This window comes from Platichthys flesus, chromosome 16 (genome assembly GCF_949316205.1).
Source record: "Platichthys flesus chromosome 16, fPlaFle2.1, whole genome shotgun sequence".
Taxonomy (NCBI): domain Eukaryota; kingdom Metazoa; phylum Chordata; class Actinopteri; order Pleuronectiformes; family Pleuronectidae; genus Platichthys; species Platichthys flesus.
This window is the reverse complement of record NC_084960.1, coordinates 666,924-681,128: the sequence shown is the minus strand read 5'-3', so window position 1 is coordinate 681,128 and position 14,205 is coordinate 666,924. Positions and strand designations below refer to the sequence as shown.

General features: G+C 48.7%; 2 protein-coding genes and 1 long non-coding RNA gene across 3 annotated transcripts; 2 read left to right on the top strand and 1 right to left on the bottom strand.

Moving 5' to 3' along the window:
- The first annotated feature begins 569 nt into the window (after nt 1–569).
- On the top strand, nt 570–6,044 carry cdipt (CDP-diacylglycerol--inositol 3-phosphatidyltransferase (phosphatidylinositol synthase)). Its single transcript, XM_062408257.1, has 6 exons — nt 570–745; nt 2,735–2,869; nt 3,005–3,158; nt 3,602–3,683; nt 3,762–3,843; nt 4,076–6,044. The coding sequence occupies exons 1-6, from the start codon at nt 703–705 to the stop codon at nt 4,216–4,218; spliced, it is 639 nt and encodes a 212-aa protein (XP_062264241.1). The 5' UTR covers nt 570–702; the 3' UTR covers nt 4,219–6,044.
- LOC133971066 (uncharacterized) lies at nt 3,418–4,174 on the bottom strand. The gene is made up of 2 exons (XR_009924351.1): nt 4,038–4,174; nt 3,418–3,876 (listed from the first exon to the last, which is right to left on the bottom strand). It is a non-coding gene; the product is annotated as an uncharacterized LOC133971066 (long non-coding RNA).
- Nucleotides 6,045–7,913: 1,869 nt separating the features above from the next.
- On the top strand, nt 7,914–12,840 carry LOC133970629 (myc-associated zinc finger protein). The gene is made up of 7 exons (XM_062407590.1): nt 7,914–8,737; nt 9,735–9,885; nt 10,387–10,787; nt 11,233–11,483; nt 11,649–11,712; nt 11,808–11,979; nt 12,507–12,840. The coding sequence occupies exons 1-7, from the start codon at nt 8,705–8,707 to the stop codon at nt 12,833–12,835; spliced, it is 1,401 nt and encodes a 466-aa protein (XP_062263574.1). The 5' UTR covers nt 7,914–8,704; the 3' UTR covers nt 12,836–12,840.
- The last annotated feature ends 1,365 nt before the right edge of the window (nt 12,841–14,205 follow it).

Here is a 14,205-nt window from a genome sequence, read left to right as displayed (position 1 = left end):
TTGATTCATTGATTTATTTATGATTCCTGAGAGGTTTGAGTTTTACCTTGTCCACGATTATTTTCATTATATTGATATTGAAAAAAGATTACAGTTTCCTTACGTTATCAAATACATAAGTAAAGGGTCGTAATAAAGGGGATTTGGGCCTACGTCACGTCCTGTCTGTCATCAAGCTGCTGAGGAAACGGGAAACAAGCCCGGTTAAAATAAAGCACAGAGTTTAGCTGATTAGACACCCACACTTTCCTGTGACAGTGAACGCATCATCTTTGGGATTTAGACTCAAACAAAAAAAACACTAATAATAAAGTTATCATAATTACTATTTATTGGAATTTATTAACAGTCGATTATAAATATTAATAATTTTAAACTTATTGATAAATGGAATAGTTATTTAATTTAATCATTTATTAATGAACACATTCACTAACGCATATTTAATTATATATTTTTTGATTTCTTATTTGATAAGAAGTTAATGACTTAAATAAGAAAACAGCAAAAACAAATAAATGAATTATTGTGGAAACATGGACCGGAAGTCGTGCTCTAGTGTCCGCGGCTCGACAGACGGAAGTTGTCATTGACACAGAACCAGGGGACGTTTTCTCGGTTTCTCCCAGAAACCAGTGAGTCCAGGCGGGTCACGAGTTCGAACACTCCGAGGGTCGAGTCCCAACATCCGGAGCCGCAGACATGACGCAGGACAATATCTTCCTCTTCGTCCCCAATTTAATCGGTGAGTTTGACGCCTTGTTAGCTTAGCTTAGCATCGCACGGCCGATGTGACGGAAGAGTCCAACATGGAGGAGGAGCCACTGTGTCTTTAAATCTGGTTAAACTACGAAGGATAGATAATGAAATGAACAAGTGACGTTCGATTCACGTCATTGTGTTTATTTCTTTTATTGTCAATCATTGGAAACGTTTAATAAAAGAATCGAAACGAAACCAAACACTTGAGTTACAGTGACGTCACAGTAAACAGACTGTCGGTAAATGACGTCATGGAAACGAGTTCAGTTTCTTTTAATAAAAAGTTTTAAACTCTTAAGACACAAATCAGATCATTGCTTTAATTCTGTAGACGAAGAAGTTGAATGTGAGACTTGTTTTCTAACTTCCTGTCTCCTGTGCTGTCTCCTGTGTTGTCTCCTGTGTTGTCTCCTGTGTTGTCCCCTGTGCTGTCTCCTGTGTTGTCCCCTGTGCTGTCTCCTGTGTTGTCTCTTGTGTTGTCTCCTGTGCTGTCTCTTGTGTTGTCCCCTGTGCTGTCTCCTGTGTTGTCTCTTGTGCTGTCTCCTGTGCTGTCTCTTGTGTTGTCCCCTGTGCTGTCTCCTGTGCTGTCTCTTGTGTTGTCCCCTGTGTTGTCCCCTGTGTTGTCCCCTGTGTTGTCCCCTGTGCTGTCTCTTGTGCTGTCTCTTGTGTTGTCTCTTGTGTTGTCTCCTGTGCTGTCTCCTGTGCTGTCTCCTGTGCTTTCTCCTGTGTTGTCTCCTGTGCTGTCCCCTGTGCTGTCTCCTGTGTTGTCTCCTGTGTTGTCTCCTGCGTTGTCCCCTGTGCTTTCTCCTGTGTTGTCTCTTGTGTTGTCCCCTGTGCTGTCTCCTGTGTTGTCTCCTGTGTTGTCTCCTGTGCTGTCTCCTGTGTTGTCTCCTGTGTTGTCTCCTGTGTTGTCTCTTGTGTTGTCTCCTGTGTTGTCCCCTGTGCTGTCTCCTGCGTTGTCTCCTGTGTTGTCTCCTGCGTGGTGCCCTGTGTTGTCCCCTGTGCTGTCTCCTGTGTTGTCTCCTGTGTTGTCTCCTGTGCTTTCTCCTGTGTTGTCTCTTGTGTTGTCCCCTGTGCTGTCTCCTGTGTTGTCTCCTGTGTTGTCTCCTGTGCTGTCTCTTGTGTTGACTCCTGTGTTGTCTCCTGCGTGGTGCCCTGTGTTGTCCCCTGTGCTGTCTCCTGTGTTGTCTCCTGTGTTGTCTCCTGTGCTTTCTCCTGTGTTGTCTCTTGTGTTGTCCCCTGTGCTGTCTCCTGTGTTGTCTCCTGTGTTGTCTCCTGTGCTGTCTCTTGTGTTGACTCTTGTGTTGTCCCCTGTGTTGTCTCCTGTGCTGTCTCTTGTGTTGACTCTTGTGTTGTCCCCTGTGTTGTCTCCTGTGCTGTCTCCTGTGCTGTCTCCTGGGTTGTCTCTTGTGTTGTCCCCTGTGCTTTCTCCTGTGTTGTCCCCTGTGCTGTCTCTTGTGTTGACTTTTGTGTTGTCCCCTGTGTTGTCTCTTGTGTTGTCCCCTGTGCTGTCTCCTGTGTTGTCTCCTGCGTGGTGCCCTGTGTTGTCCCCTGTGCTGTCTCCTGTGTTGTCTCCTGTGTTGTCTCCTGTGCTTTCTCCTGTGTTGTCTCTTGTTTTGTCCCCTGTGCTGTCTCCTGTGCTGTCTCCTGTGTTGTCCCCTGTGTTGTCTCCTGTGCTGTCTCTTGTGTTGACTCTTGTGTTGTCCCCTGTGTTGTCTCCTGTGCTGTCTCTTGTGTTGTCTCCTGTGCTGTCTCCTGTGCTTTCTCCTGGGTTGTCTCTTGTGTTGTCCCCTGTGCTTTCTCCTGTGTTGTCCCCTGTGCTGTCTCTTGTGTTGACTTTTGTGTTGTCCCCTGTGTTGTCTCTTGTGCTGTCTCTTGTGTTGTCCCCTGTGCTGTCCCCTGTGTTGTCCCCTGTGCTTTCTCCTGTGTGGTCTCCTGTGTTGTCCCCTGTGTTGTCTCCTGGTCCCTGCAGGTTATGCCCGTGTGGTGCTGGCTCTCCTGTCCTTCTACCTGATGCCCATCAGTCCGTGGCCAGCTGTCTCCTGTTACCTGCTCAGTGCTCTGCTCGATGCCTTCGATGGCCACGCTGCTCGGGCTCTGAATCAGTGTAAGTGTGTCTGTGTGTGTGTCTGTGTGTGTGTCTGTGTGTGAGAGACATGAAAACACAAAACACTTCAAGATTCTCAAGTTATTTTGTTTAGTTTTCTACAAAATTATAGTTTGATAAAAAATACATTTTCAGCCACAAAGTTTGGAGCCATGTTGGACATGTTGACGGACCGCTGTGCCACCATGTGTCTGCTGGTCAACCTGTCCCTGCTCTACCCGTCCTACACCTTCCTGTTCCAGCTCAGCATGTGTCTGGACATCGCCAGCCACTGGCTGCACCTGCACAGGTTCGTCCTCACCGCTCAGGAGGCTGTGTTTCATCTGTGGGTTGGTTAGTTAGTTAGTTAGTTAGTTAGTTAGTCTGCCACATCAGTCTCCTGTTCATATTACCAGTCGACCTGGTGGAGGAATGTGCTTCAGGGAAGAACTCTCTTCAACATGATCGTATGTTCTTCATCATTTTTATTGATTTCCTAGAAAATTATTCATGGATCTTGATTCAAACGTTTTGTATTAAATAAAATTCCTGATCTAGTGAATTTAAGAATATAAGACAGTGGGTGGAGGAGCGAGCTCTACGTTAGTTAACTCTTGTGGTAGAAACCTGCGCTCGATGAAACCGCAGCAGCCTCATCGTATCCCACATCAAAGTTTCTCTGAAGGAAACCGGCTGAAGTCCCCTCTGCTGCCTCTTCATCACGTTCTGTCGTGACCGTTTCCTCTTCCTCAGCTCGACGATAAAAGGATCCACCAGCCACAAGAGCATCGACCTGTCAGGGAACGCCCTCCTGCGGCTCTACTACACCTCCAAGGTCAGATCCATGTGGCTCACACAGGAACCTGCAGCTGGTCTGTAGTTCTACTCACTGACAGGTTTGTGTCTCCTGCAGCCCGTGCTGTTCGTGATGTGCCTCGGGAACGAGCTCTTCTTCTGCCTGCTCTACATCCTTCATCACGTCTCAGAACCTGCTGGTAAGATCTTCCTCTTCCTCACGTCCACCTGCTCTGAGGACCACGTACAGACAGGATTATAGATTCACTTACAGAAACATGGGCTCTCTGCCACGTTGGAAGATTCCAGTAGACTCTGACCTTCAGGCCCCCCCCCCCGGTGGATCGGTTATTAATCAAATCTCTTTACACAGAATAAGACGGTTGATAATTACAGTGTCTGCTGAGTGTGACTGTGTGTTCTCTGTGGCAGCGTGGGTCTACTGGCTTCAGGGCCTGTGTGGGACCATCTGCCTGCTGAAGTCCGGCATCAGCCTCGTGCACCTCGTCACCGCCTCACAGAACATGGCCGCCCTGGACGCCGCGGAGCGAGAGGAGAGCAGGAAGCAGCAGTGAGCGAGAGCCCAGCACCAAGACACCACCACCTTTAATGTATTACTGTTATTGTTATGAATTGAAAGGGGAACAGGAGACTCGTGCACTGTTGATGTGAAACACTTGAGTTTATCAGACAGATTGAATCTTCATGACCAAATATTACAACATGAGAAATTCCAGATCCAGGCAGGAGAGAGGCCGACGCCTTTTATTTGATTATTGACTCTGTACAGAAAAAACAGAATCAGGCTCCGCCCACAATCATGAGTTTCCTCAAATTAAAACGCATCTTTGTTGCTATGGTTACGGCCGGCGCAGTTCTCCGGCCTCTGAACCAGAGTCTGGTTTGAACTGGTGAACTGGTGGATTTAGTTTGAACTGGTGAACTGGTGGATTTAGTTTGAACTGGTGAACTGGTGGATTTAGTTTGAACTGGTGAGCTGGTGGATTTAGTTTGAACTGGTGAGCTGGTGGATTTAGTTTGAAAACTCTGGGCTTGTGTTTTAGAGACTTTGGTAAACGATGACACAGACGTTCTCTTCCTGATTGGTTCCCATCAGTCACATGACTCGACCACCAGTGATGAACACTTCCTGTCAGTTACAGTTCCACCTCGTCTTCACTGCTCTGACTCTTCATCAAGTCACCAGCTGCAGAGGAGACAATCTACTTCCTATTTACATCACATGACCAGTCTGATTTCAGGTGTGTGTGTGTGTGTGGGGGGGGGGGGGAGTATTACTGAAACAGACACTGATTTAGTGTTAAAACTAAAACATGTCAGTGTGGGCGGAGCCTGTCAGTGTTTCCTGCTCAGATTAACGTGTTAGCGTGGCCTCACATGGTTCATTGTGCTGCAGCTCACTCAGATTCACTCAGATTCATTTTCAGACATTTACTACTTTCTAATCTGCTTTCATATTCTGAATGCATCGTTCATGTTTTACAGATCCGTTCAAAACGCTCTTACGTGTTAAACCTTGAATATGAAGTGAGAAAGTTCTCACTGGAGGATTGAATCCATCAGTCCACCTACAGAAACTATGAGAACCGAACAATATCAGTGTTCGATGTTAAAGTATTTGTGTCTGAGACTTACTCTTTAATCAACGCACGTTATACTCCTCGTAGTTTTTTTCCAGAATCTCTCATTGAACGGTGAATAAACACCGGAGGTAACCTGAAGGCCCTGAAACCGCACTTTAACAGACCTGGGACCTGGTCCTAAAACATCTTCTCACCTGGATCCAGACCATAAGTTACAAACTGGCCCTTAAACAACCGTCGAGTCCTGTCAATAAGAACGTTTTGTCCCTGTTTGTTTCACTTTTATTCTTAATTTTCTGTAATTTCGACCAAAATCCTGACGCTGTCTCTCTCCCTCGGACATCAAACCAAACTGAGAGCTCTTTAAATTCCTCTGGTGCTCGATCGATGGAGATTCACTGATGATTGTTGCATTGCGATCACGTCGTGCTTTGTTATTTCTAATGTTCTTCCCTTGTGGTAGGAGGAGTGTTTTCTCTTTCCAGTGGATTTAGACTCAGAGTAATGCAGGTCATACGTTTCACCTCTTACCAAGTGTCAGTGTGTGTTTTAACTTTGTGCTGCTGATGTGTTCCAATCCTCAATGTGTTGGGTTCTAAATATTTGCCTCTTGTTTTTGATGAAACTAATATGTGTTATTCTAAGATACAACTTTACATGAACTTCAAAGCCTATGATATGTTATAGTTAAAATAATTTAATTGTAGTAAGACTATATTTGATGTATATTTAGTTTGAAGTGCAGGTGGTTTCAATTCACTGTAAAAGCAGCTACAAAATAAAGACAATGAAAATCAGCTCTTTGTTTTGTTTACTTGTAAAAGTTTCTTTACCGAGAAATAACTGCTTGTTGTCCTGGACACGTGATCGGTGAATCTGATTGGATGTTAAATGTGGTGTTTTCCGGACAGCGTTTGGTGCGGGTGGATGTTAAATGTGGTGTTTTCTGGACGGGGTTTGGTGCGGGTGGATGTTAAATGTGGTGTTTTCCGGACAGGGTTTGGTGCGGGTGGATGTTAAATGTGGGGTTTGGAGCGGGTGGAGGTTAAATGTGGGGTTTTGTGGATGGGGTTTGGTGCGGGTGGAGGTTAAATGTGGGGTTTTGTGGACGGGGTTTGGTGCAGGTGGATGTTAAATGTGGTGTTTTCTGGACGGGGTTTGGTGCGGGTGGATGTTAAATGTGGTGTTTTCTGGGAGGGGTTTGGTGCAGGTGGATGTTAAATGTGGTGTTTTCTGGGAGGGGTTTGGTGCAGGTGGATGTTAAATGTGGTGTTTTCTGGACGGGGTTTGGTGCGGGTGGATGTTAAATGTGGTGTTTTCTGGACGGGGTTTGGTGCGGGTGGATGTTAAATGTGGTGTTTTCTGGGAGGGGTTTGGTGCAGGTGGATGTTAAATGTGGTGTTTTCCGGACAGGGTTTGGTGCGGGTGGATGTTAAATGTGGGGTTTGGAGCGGTCGGAGGTTAAATGTGGGGTTTTGTGGATGGGGTTTGGTGCGGGTGGAGGTTAAATGTGGTGTTTTCTGGACGGGGTTTGGTGCAGGTGGATGTTAAATGTGGTGTTTTCTGGACGGGGTTTGGTGCGGGTGGATGTTAAATGTGGTGTTTTCTGGACGGGGTTTGGTGCGGGTGGATGTTAAATGTGGTGTTTTCTGGACAGGGTTTGGTGCGGGTGGATGTTAAATGTGGTGTTTTGTGGACGGGGTTTGGTGCGGGTGGATGTTAAATGTGGTGTTTTCTGGACGGGGTTTGGTGCGGGTGGATGTTAAATGTGGTGTTTTGTGGACGGGGTTTGGTGCGGGTGGATGTTAAATGTGGTGTTTTCTGGACGGGGTTTGGTGCAGGTGGATGTTAAATGTGGTGTTTTGTGGACGGGGTTTGGTGCGGGTGGATGTTAATGTGGTGTTTTCTGGACGGGGTTTGGTGCAGGTGGATGTTAAATGTGGGGTTTTGTGGATGGGGTTTGGTGCGGGTGGAGGTTAAATGTGGGGTTTTGTGGACAGGTTTTGGTGCGGGTGGAGGTTAAATGTGGGGTTTGGTGCGGGTGGAGGTTAAATGTGGGGTTTTCCTGACGGGGTTTGGTGCGGGTGGAGGTTAAATGTGGGGTTTGGTGCGGGGGAGGTTAAATGTGGTGTTTTGTGGACGGGGTTTGGTGCGGGTGGAGGTTAAATGTGGTGTTTTGTGGACGGGGTTTGGTGCGGGTGGATGTTAAATGTGGTGTTTTGTGGACGGGGTTTGGTGCGGGTGGATGTTAAATGTGGTGTTTTGTGGACGGGGTTTGGTGCAGCTGGATGTTAAATGTGGTGTTTTCTGGACGGGGTTTGGTGCAGCTGGATGTTAAATGTGGTGTTTTCTGGACGGGGTTTGGTGCAGGTGGATGTTAAATGTGGTGTTTTCCGGACAGGGTTTGGTGCGGTGGATGTTAAATGTGGGGTTTGGTGCAGGTGGATGTTAAATGTGGTGTTTTGTGGACGGGGTTTGTTGCAGGTGGATGTTAAATGTGGTGTTTTGTGGACGGGGTTTGGTGCAGGTGGATGTTAAATGTGGTGTTTTCTGGACGGGGTTTGGTGCGGGTGGATGTTAAATGTGGTGTTTTCTGGACGGGCTTTGGTGCGGGTGGACGGGGGAACACTTTCAGCTGTTGCACTTGCGCATCGTTACCTTTAAGATGTTCGGGGATAAAAAGTGGTTTCAGCCGAACTCGACACCATCTTAGCGGCGGGGACAGTTCGCTGCGTCCGGCCCACACGCTCCGGGAGACCGGGGACTGTTTCCAGCGAGGCACCGATGCACCGCTCCGTCGCAGCCGAGCTGTGAGGAAATAGCGTCCGGATGGTTCAGTAGATGTCGGTTTCATTATCTGTCGGCCTAGCGAGCAGCGGCTGCGGCGGCGGGGGCGAGAGGGACGCGCCGAGCGGGGAGGAGGAGACGGGTCGAGCCGGGAGGAGGGAGCCACCAGCCCATACCTTCCCTTTAAAGCGCAGAGGGACCGAGGGGGTGAAGAAGGGATAAAAAAAGAAAAGGACGAGGAGGGAGGGCGAGGGCCCGAAAAAAAGAGAAAGATGTCATCCTGTGGATTCAAACACCGAGGCGGAGCCACGGACCGCGGCCGACCAGCAGGGCTGTAGTTCGGCGACGAGCTGTACGCGACGCCGAGGCCTGGAGCGCGACAGCTGCGGCCTTTTCGGAGCTTTGGCTAAATAAAACAACGAGCTGCTGGTTTCCTCCATTTTCTTGATTTGAACAGTAAATAACCTGCATGTTACCAGTTATTGAAACCATTAAATCATGAAACCTGCACAGAAGCGTGCAGTCATTTAGACAATAAGACATCAGTGGTAATTAGCTGGAGCTAAGTATCATTAGAGACAGGCCGCGGCTCCGGTTCTCTCCCCCGTGGACGGAGCTTCTCCTCCCGCCCCCTGTGAGCCCCCTGCCCGGGGAGCCGCTCTCCTGCAGGATGGACACGTCCTGGAGCAACTTCCTCTTTCAGGTGAGTTACTCCATCATGGCTCCTCTGGGGGGGGGGGGGGGGCTGGTGTGATGGGGGGTCACAATGGTGTCACCATGGGGTCATGGGGGATATGACCTTAGGTTCAGTTTTCTCCAGGTGACCCCTGCAGCCCCCACCCGTGCTCTGATATAAAGTGTCAGGTGGATTTTCATTTAAATATTCAGAACTAAGATTTGAAATCAAAGCGGACGCTGGAGGAGATTTGAGGTTTTAACATGTGAAAGGCTCCTGAACAAACCCTGAGGAGAAGAACCAGAGATTCATGTGGATTCTTGTCCCAATGGACATTAAGTTGTAATATTTAAAGAGCAGAGTCAACAGGTTCTCAGAGTATGGTTGCAATATGACAAGTGTAAAGTCATATCAGTATTAAGAATAAGAATAAAGAAGAACAAAGAATGGAGAATGACTAATCTCTGAGTTTGAGTTTGGCCTCAATACTCTGTCGTATGCTACTGGTGTTATGTAGTAAACCATTTATATTCTGATATATATATTGATTCTTCAGATGTTATCGAACTGAACAAAGAAAAGTATTTGAGGTTTGATACTTTACAGTTTGACTACAAACTTTAAATAACACAAATACAAAAAAACTAAATTAAACTTGAATTAAGAAAATCACACGGTTTTCAATGTAAGATGAAAAGTTGTCACTCCCATCTCATGTACGTTGTTCATTCAGTTGAATAAAAGTGTTTATATCAGAAAACACAAGCTGATACTGGTACTTCTGGTAGTGACTGTCAGTGATCCCAGTAAACCTTCAGGTAATCACCCAAACTAAAGGATGAGAGCGGAATATGAACAGAATGAAACCTCATGACCTTTCAGATGTAAACACAAATACACCTTAGCTCTTCCACAGTTTATGACTGGACCCGATAAAAAGCTCTTTAGAAAATGAGCAGAATGTGATGAACTTTGTGTTGATGTGTGTGTTGTTGTGTGTGTTGTTGTGTGTGTTGTTGTGTAGACGCCGTCGACTCAGAGCCAGCCTGAGACGCCTCTTCAGTCAGAGCTGCTGCCCGACCTGACGGGCTCGGCTCAGAGTCCTCCTGCCGAACACATCGTGACGCCGCCGTCCACCGTGGACACGGCCGCCCTGAGCGAGGAGCCGCTACCTGGTGAGAGGCCGGGGGGGGGGGGGGGGGGGGGCTTCTTTGGAAACATGCGGAGAGAGAGTTGGGGGCAACCAAGGTCCCAACTAGTTTATTTATATTATTTATCAAACTGACACTTGATTAATTGTTCACTCAGTGAAACAAACATTTCACTGAGTGACATCAACATCTTCATTTCTTATATTGTTCGACCTAAAACTCAGAAACCCCCAAATCTACATTTTACATTTATTCACATCGAAGAAAAGAAAAAAGTTTGTCAAGAGGCAGAATTGACGACTGATTATATTTCTTCATGTCAACTAATCACTGATTGAACCGTAGAAGATCCGACTGAACATCTTCCCCTCACAGGTGGAAAGATGAACCTGTATTTACCGACACTTAGTCTTTGGCAGATGGTGCATAATGATGATAATAATATAATATGTGAACTGAACAAAGTGAGTTTGAGTGGAGTCCTGATTCCCATGTGGACCCGTGTGTGATGTTCTGTGTCACCAGTCAAACCGCTCGTCAAGCCGAGCCGCCCGGCGCACATCTGCTCCACCTGCAACAAGGAGTTCAAGAACAGCTACAACCTGCGGCGCCACCAGTCGGTGCACACGGGCATCCGGCTGAAGGGCGGCGCCACCCGTGACAAGGAGGAGGGGGGGAGGGGGGGAGGGAGGGTGGAGAAGCAGACGGTTCCGCTCTCCCTCCTCCAGCTCACCCTGCCCATGCAGCCGCCGATTGCCCCTCCCCCCACCGCTGCCACCGCCGCGGACACCATCCCCCCGCCCGGTCTCCACGCCGACCAGGAGAGCCTGCCCGTCTCTGTGTCCATCGCCCCAGCAACCGTCACCATGGCAGCCCTGCCTCCAGCCATCCAGGCAGCGGTTGTTGTGGTCGGGTCCGTGGAGCAGGTGGGGAAACCAGTCTGCACTGGTCCAGCTACCAGTTCAATTCATCTGTTTATTCACTATTCCATTTGCTGCCCTGGTTTTGGCCCCGCCCCTCCTGTCAGTCACATAGTGACAGGTTCCTGCTCTGAACTCAGTGGTTGATAATATTCTGGCCTTTCCACAATGATCCGCTTTAGATCATCTGAGTGGGTCATGGGTTAGGGTTAGCCCTTAAATAGTCTTAGATATGTTCACATATTAAATACTAGCACTTCAATACGTTGAGAATTCAAACTTCAATCATTACGGGCTTAAGGAGTCTGAAATTGAACATGAAGCCCTGGTCCGTGTGTTGACTTGTATCCTCACACTTTGCTGTTGTCATGAAGTTCTCTTCTCAGAGGTATCGACCCGTCTTCTCCCGATCGTCCTGTAAAGCCGTCGTCTCCCTGCGTCTCGTCCACAGAGTCCTCATCCCCCCCCCGGCACCAACCAGGTGAGGAAGAACCACGCGTGTGAGGCCTGCGGAAAGGCCTTCAGAGACGTGTACCACCTGAACCGCCACCGCCTGTCGCACTCTGACGAGAAGCCCTACTCCTGCCCCATCTGCCAGCAGCGCTTCAAGAGGAAAGACCGCATGAGTTACCACGTGCGCTCGCATCAAGGCGCCGTGGAGAAACCGTACATCTGTCCTCACTGCGCCAAGGCCTTCTCCAGGTAGAGTGGGTGGACGCCTGTGGCTCCAGAGAGAAGGATGTGGAAAGTCTCTGAATCACAGGCGGTGTGATTAACATGAATTCAAACAGACGGAAAATGTGTTGTGTGCGATTCATGAAGTTTTATGTTAACGACTCTTTGTGTTGTTGTTTTGTGTATCTTCAGACCGGACCACCTCAACAGTCACGTTCGACAGGTTCACTCCACAGAGAGACCGTTCAAGTGCACGGTAACATCCCCCCTGCTGTTCAACCTGTGTGTGTGTCTGTGTGTGTGTGTGTGTGTGTGTACATGACCATGCATGTGTCTCTTTGTTTCCCGCAGACGTGCACGTCAGCGTTTGCCACACGGGATCGTCTCCGGGCTCATCTGATCCGTCATGAGGAGAAGGTTCCGTGTCACATCTGTGGGAAGCTGCTGTCGGCCGCCTACATCACCGACCACATGAGGGTCCACAACCAATCACAGCACCACGCCTGTCACCTGTGCAACCGCAGTGAGTCGCAGTTCACACCTGACTCACACCTGTCTAACACCTGGCTAACACCTGGCTCACACCTGACTCACACCTGACTCACACCTGACTCACACCTGGCTAACACCTGACTCACACCTGACTCACACCTGACTCACACCTGACTCACACCTGACTCACACCTGACTCACACCTGGCTAGCACCTGGCTAGCACCTGGCTAGCACCTGGCTAACACCTGACTCACACCTGACTCACACCTGACTCACACCTGACTCACACCTGTCTAGCACCTGTCTAGCACCTGTCTAGCACCTGACTCACACCTGGCTAGCACCTGGCTAGCACCTGGCTAGCACCTAGTCCCCACCTGACTCACACCTGGTTCACACCTGTCGGCCGGGTTAACGTTCACATTATTCTTTAGTTTTCTTGACGATTAATTTAACCACTGTTGAGTCATGTGACGGAACTGGAGTCACCGGCGGATTTTGAAAATAAAGCTTACATCTACCTCAAAATGTGTGTATGTGTGTGTGTGTTTTCCAGGCTTCACCACACTCACCTACCTGCGTGTCCACGCTCAGAAGCACCATGGTCAGGAGTGGAAGGACAGTGGCGGGGCGCGGGGGGGTTTCGGTGGGACGGGGGCCGGGGGGGTGCTGCTCTGCCAACTGTGTGGCGTGCAGTGCAAGACGACCACGCAACTCCAGGGTCACATGGGCACTCACGCCAACCAGGGCGACCCCGGCACTGACCCCACAAGCTCGGGCCCCGTGGGCACCACCAGTGTGGCGGTCACTGTGACCAGTGCTGCCAGCACAGTGGGACTGCTGGTAACGGACTGCTCGGGTATCGCCCCTCAGCCTCACAGCTAGCACGCTGCGAGGGCTGGGGGGTCGGGGGGGGCTGGGGGAGGGGTAGGAGGCAGGGAAATGAGGACACCCAGTGGAGAGGACCGGAACTACAGCAGCCAAACCAGGTGAGAGGAACATGTTTTTAAAAACACTGTTGTTTATCCTGCAAAAATATATGAGACGTAACGTTTCTCCAAACCTTTTTCTTTGGGTTCTTTTGGACGAGGGGTTTGTCCGCTAACATGGAGGAGGCGGGGTCTATAACCTATACTGCAGCCAGCCACCAGGGGGCGATCAAGTTATTGAGCGGCCTTCCATCTTTATTACAGCCCACGATCCTGAGCTCCAGAATAAGAGCTGCTGTGTTAACAGACTTTTTGTTTTCTCTTTGCAGATTTTTCGTCCACTGACTCGAGACGACTCACTCGATCGTCCTGCCTCCAGCACGCGTCCCTGACCTGTCCACCTCAGATCCTGGACCAGGACAGGTCGGATCAAAGAGGACAAAACCAGGAGAAATGTGTATTTTTACTCACTTTGCTTCACAGTTTACTATTTCTATTGGTCATCATGTCGTGTTTTGGTTCTTACCTGATCTGCACAGCCCGTCATGCTTTTGTAAAGTTGTTTGTTGTTTTTACATCTTTTATATTCCATGAACTCAGTGTTTGGTTGTGATGAGGAAACCGACCCGCGGACCTGGACAACATGACTTCTCTAATTTATTATTCATCATGTCTCCGGTTGGCCTCGGTCACATCTGCCAGAGCAGCGAGTTTCAGGAGCGACGTTGTGTACAAACACTTTTCTAGAGCTGATGAAGACAAAGTCCTCAGCGTCTGTGAAGCCTCCTCATGAACACTGACCGAGTGGAACCTCCCTGCTTCAGAGGATCTTTGTAATGAACCTGTACTTTGTGTGGCCCTTGGTGCGTATTGATTGTATTTGATGCATCGCGCCTCGTGACTCCTGTGATACAAGGCAGGAACATGCATGTGTGGATTAACAATGACGTGATCTTCATGGGTGTGTGAGTGGTTGTGCACTTTATCCATGTCAGTGGAAAGTAACCAGACACTGAAGAACTTTAAATCGGACTCTGTTACATTTACAGTAACTGAGTAACAGCTTCGGTATCTAGTTACTTTCAGATTCAAAGATTTACATAGAAAAGCTGAGATGTGTCTCCGTCCTGGGGACAGGTCCGTCTGCTGTCGCTCTTCTTGTGTTTCCTCCACTTTCTCATGATTACTGTGGTTTTGTGTGTGGGGGGGGGGGGAATTCTTCTCTGATTCGGGGGGTGTTTGTTCTTTGTGTATAAATTAAAACTGAGCAGCCGCTACACAAGTACTAATGTCAAAGTAATGACAAGATACAAGGTCATTGGGTCA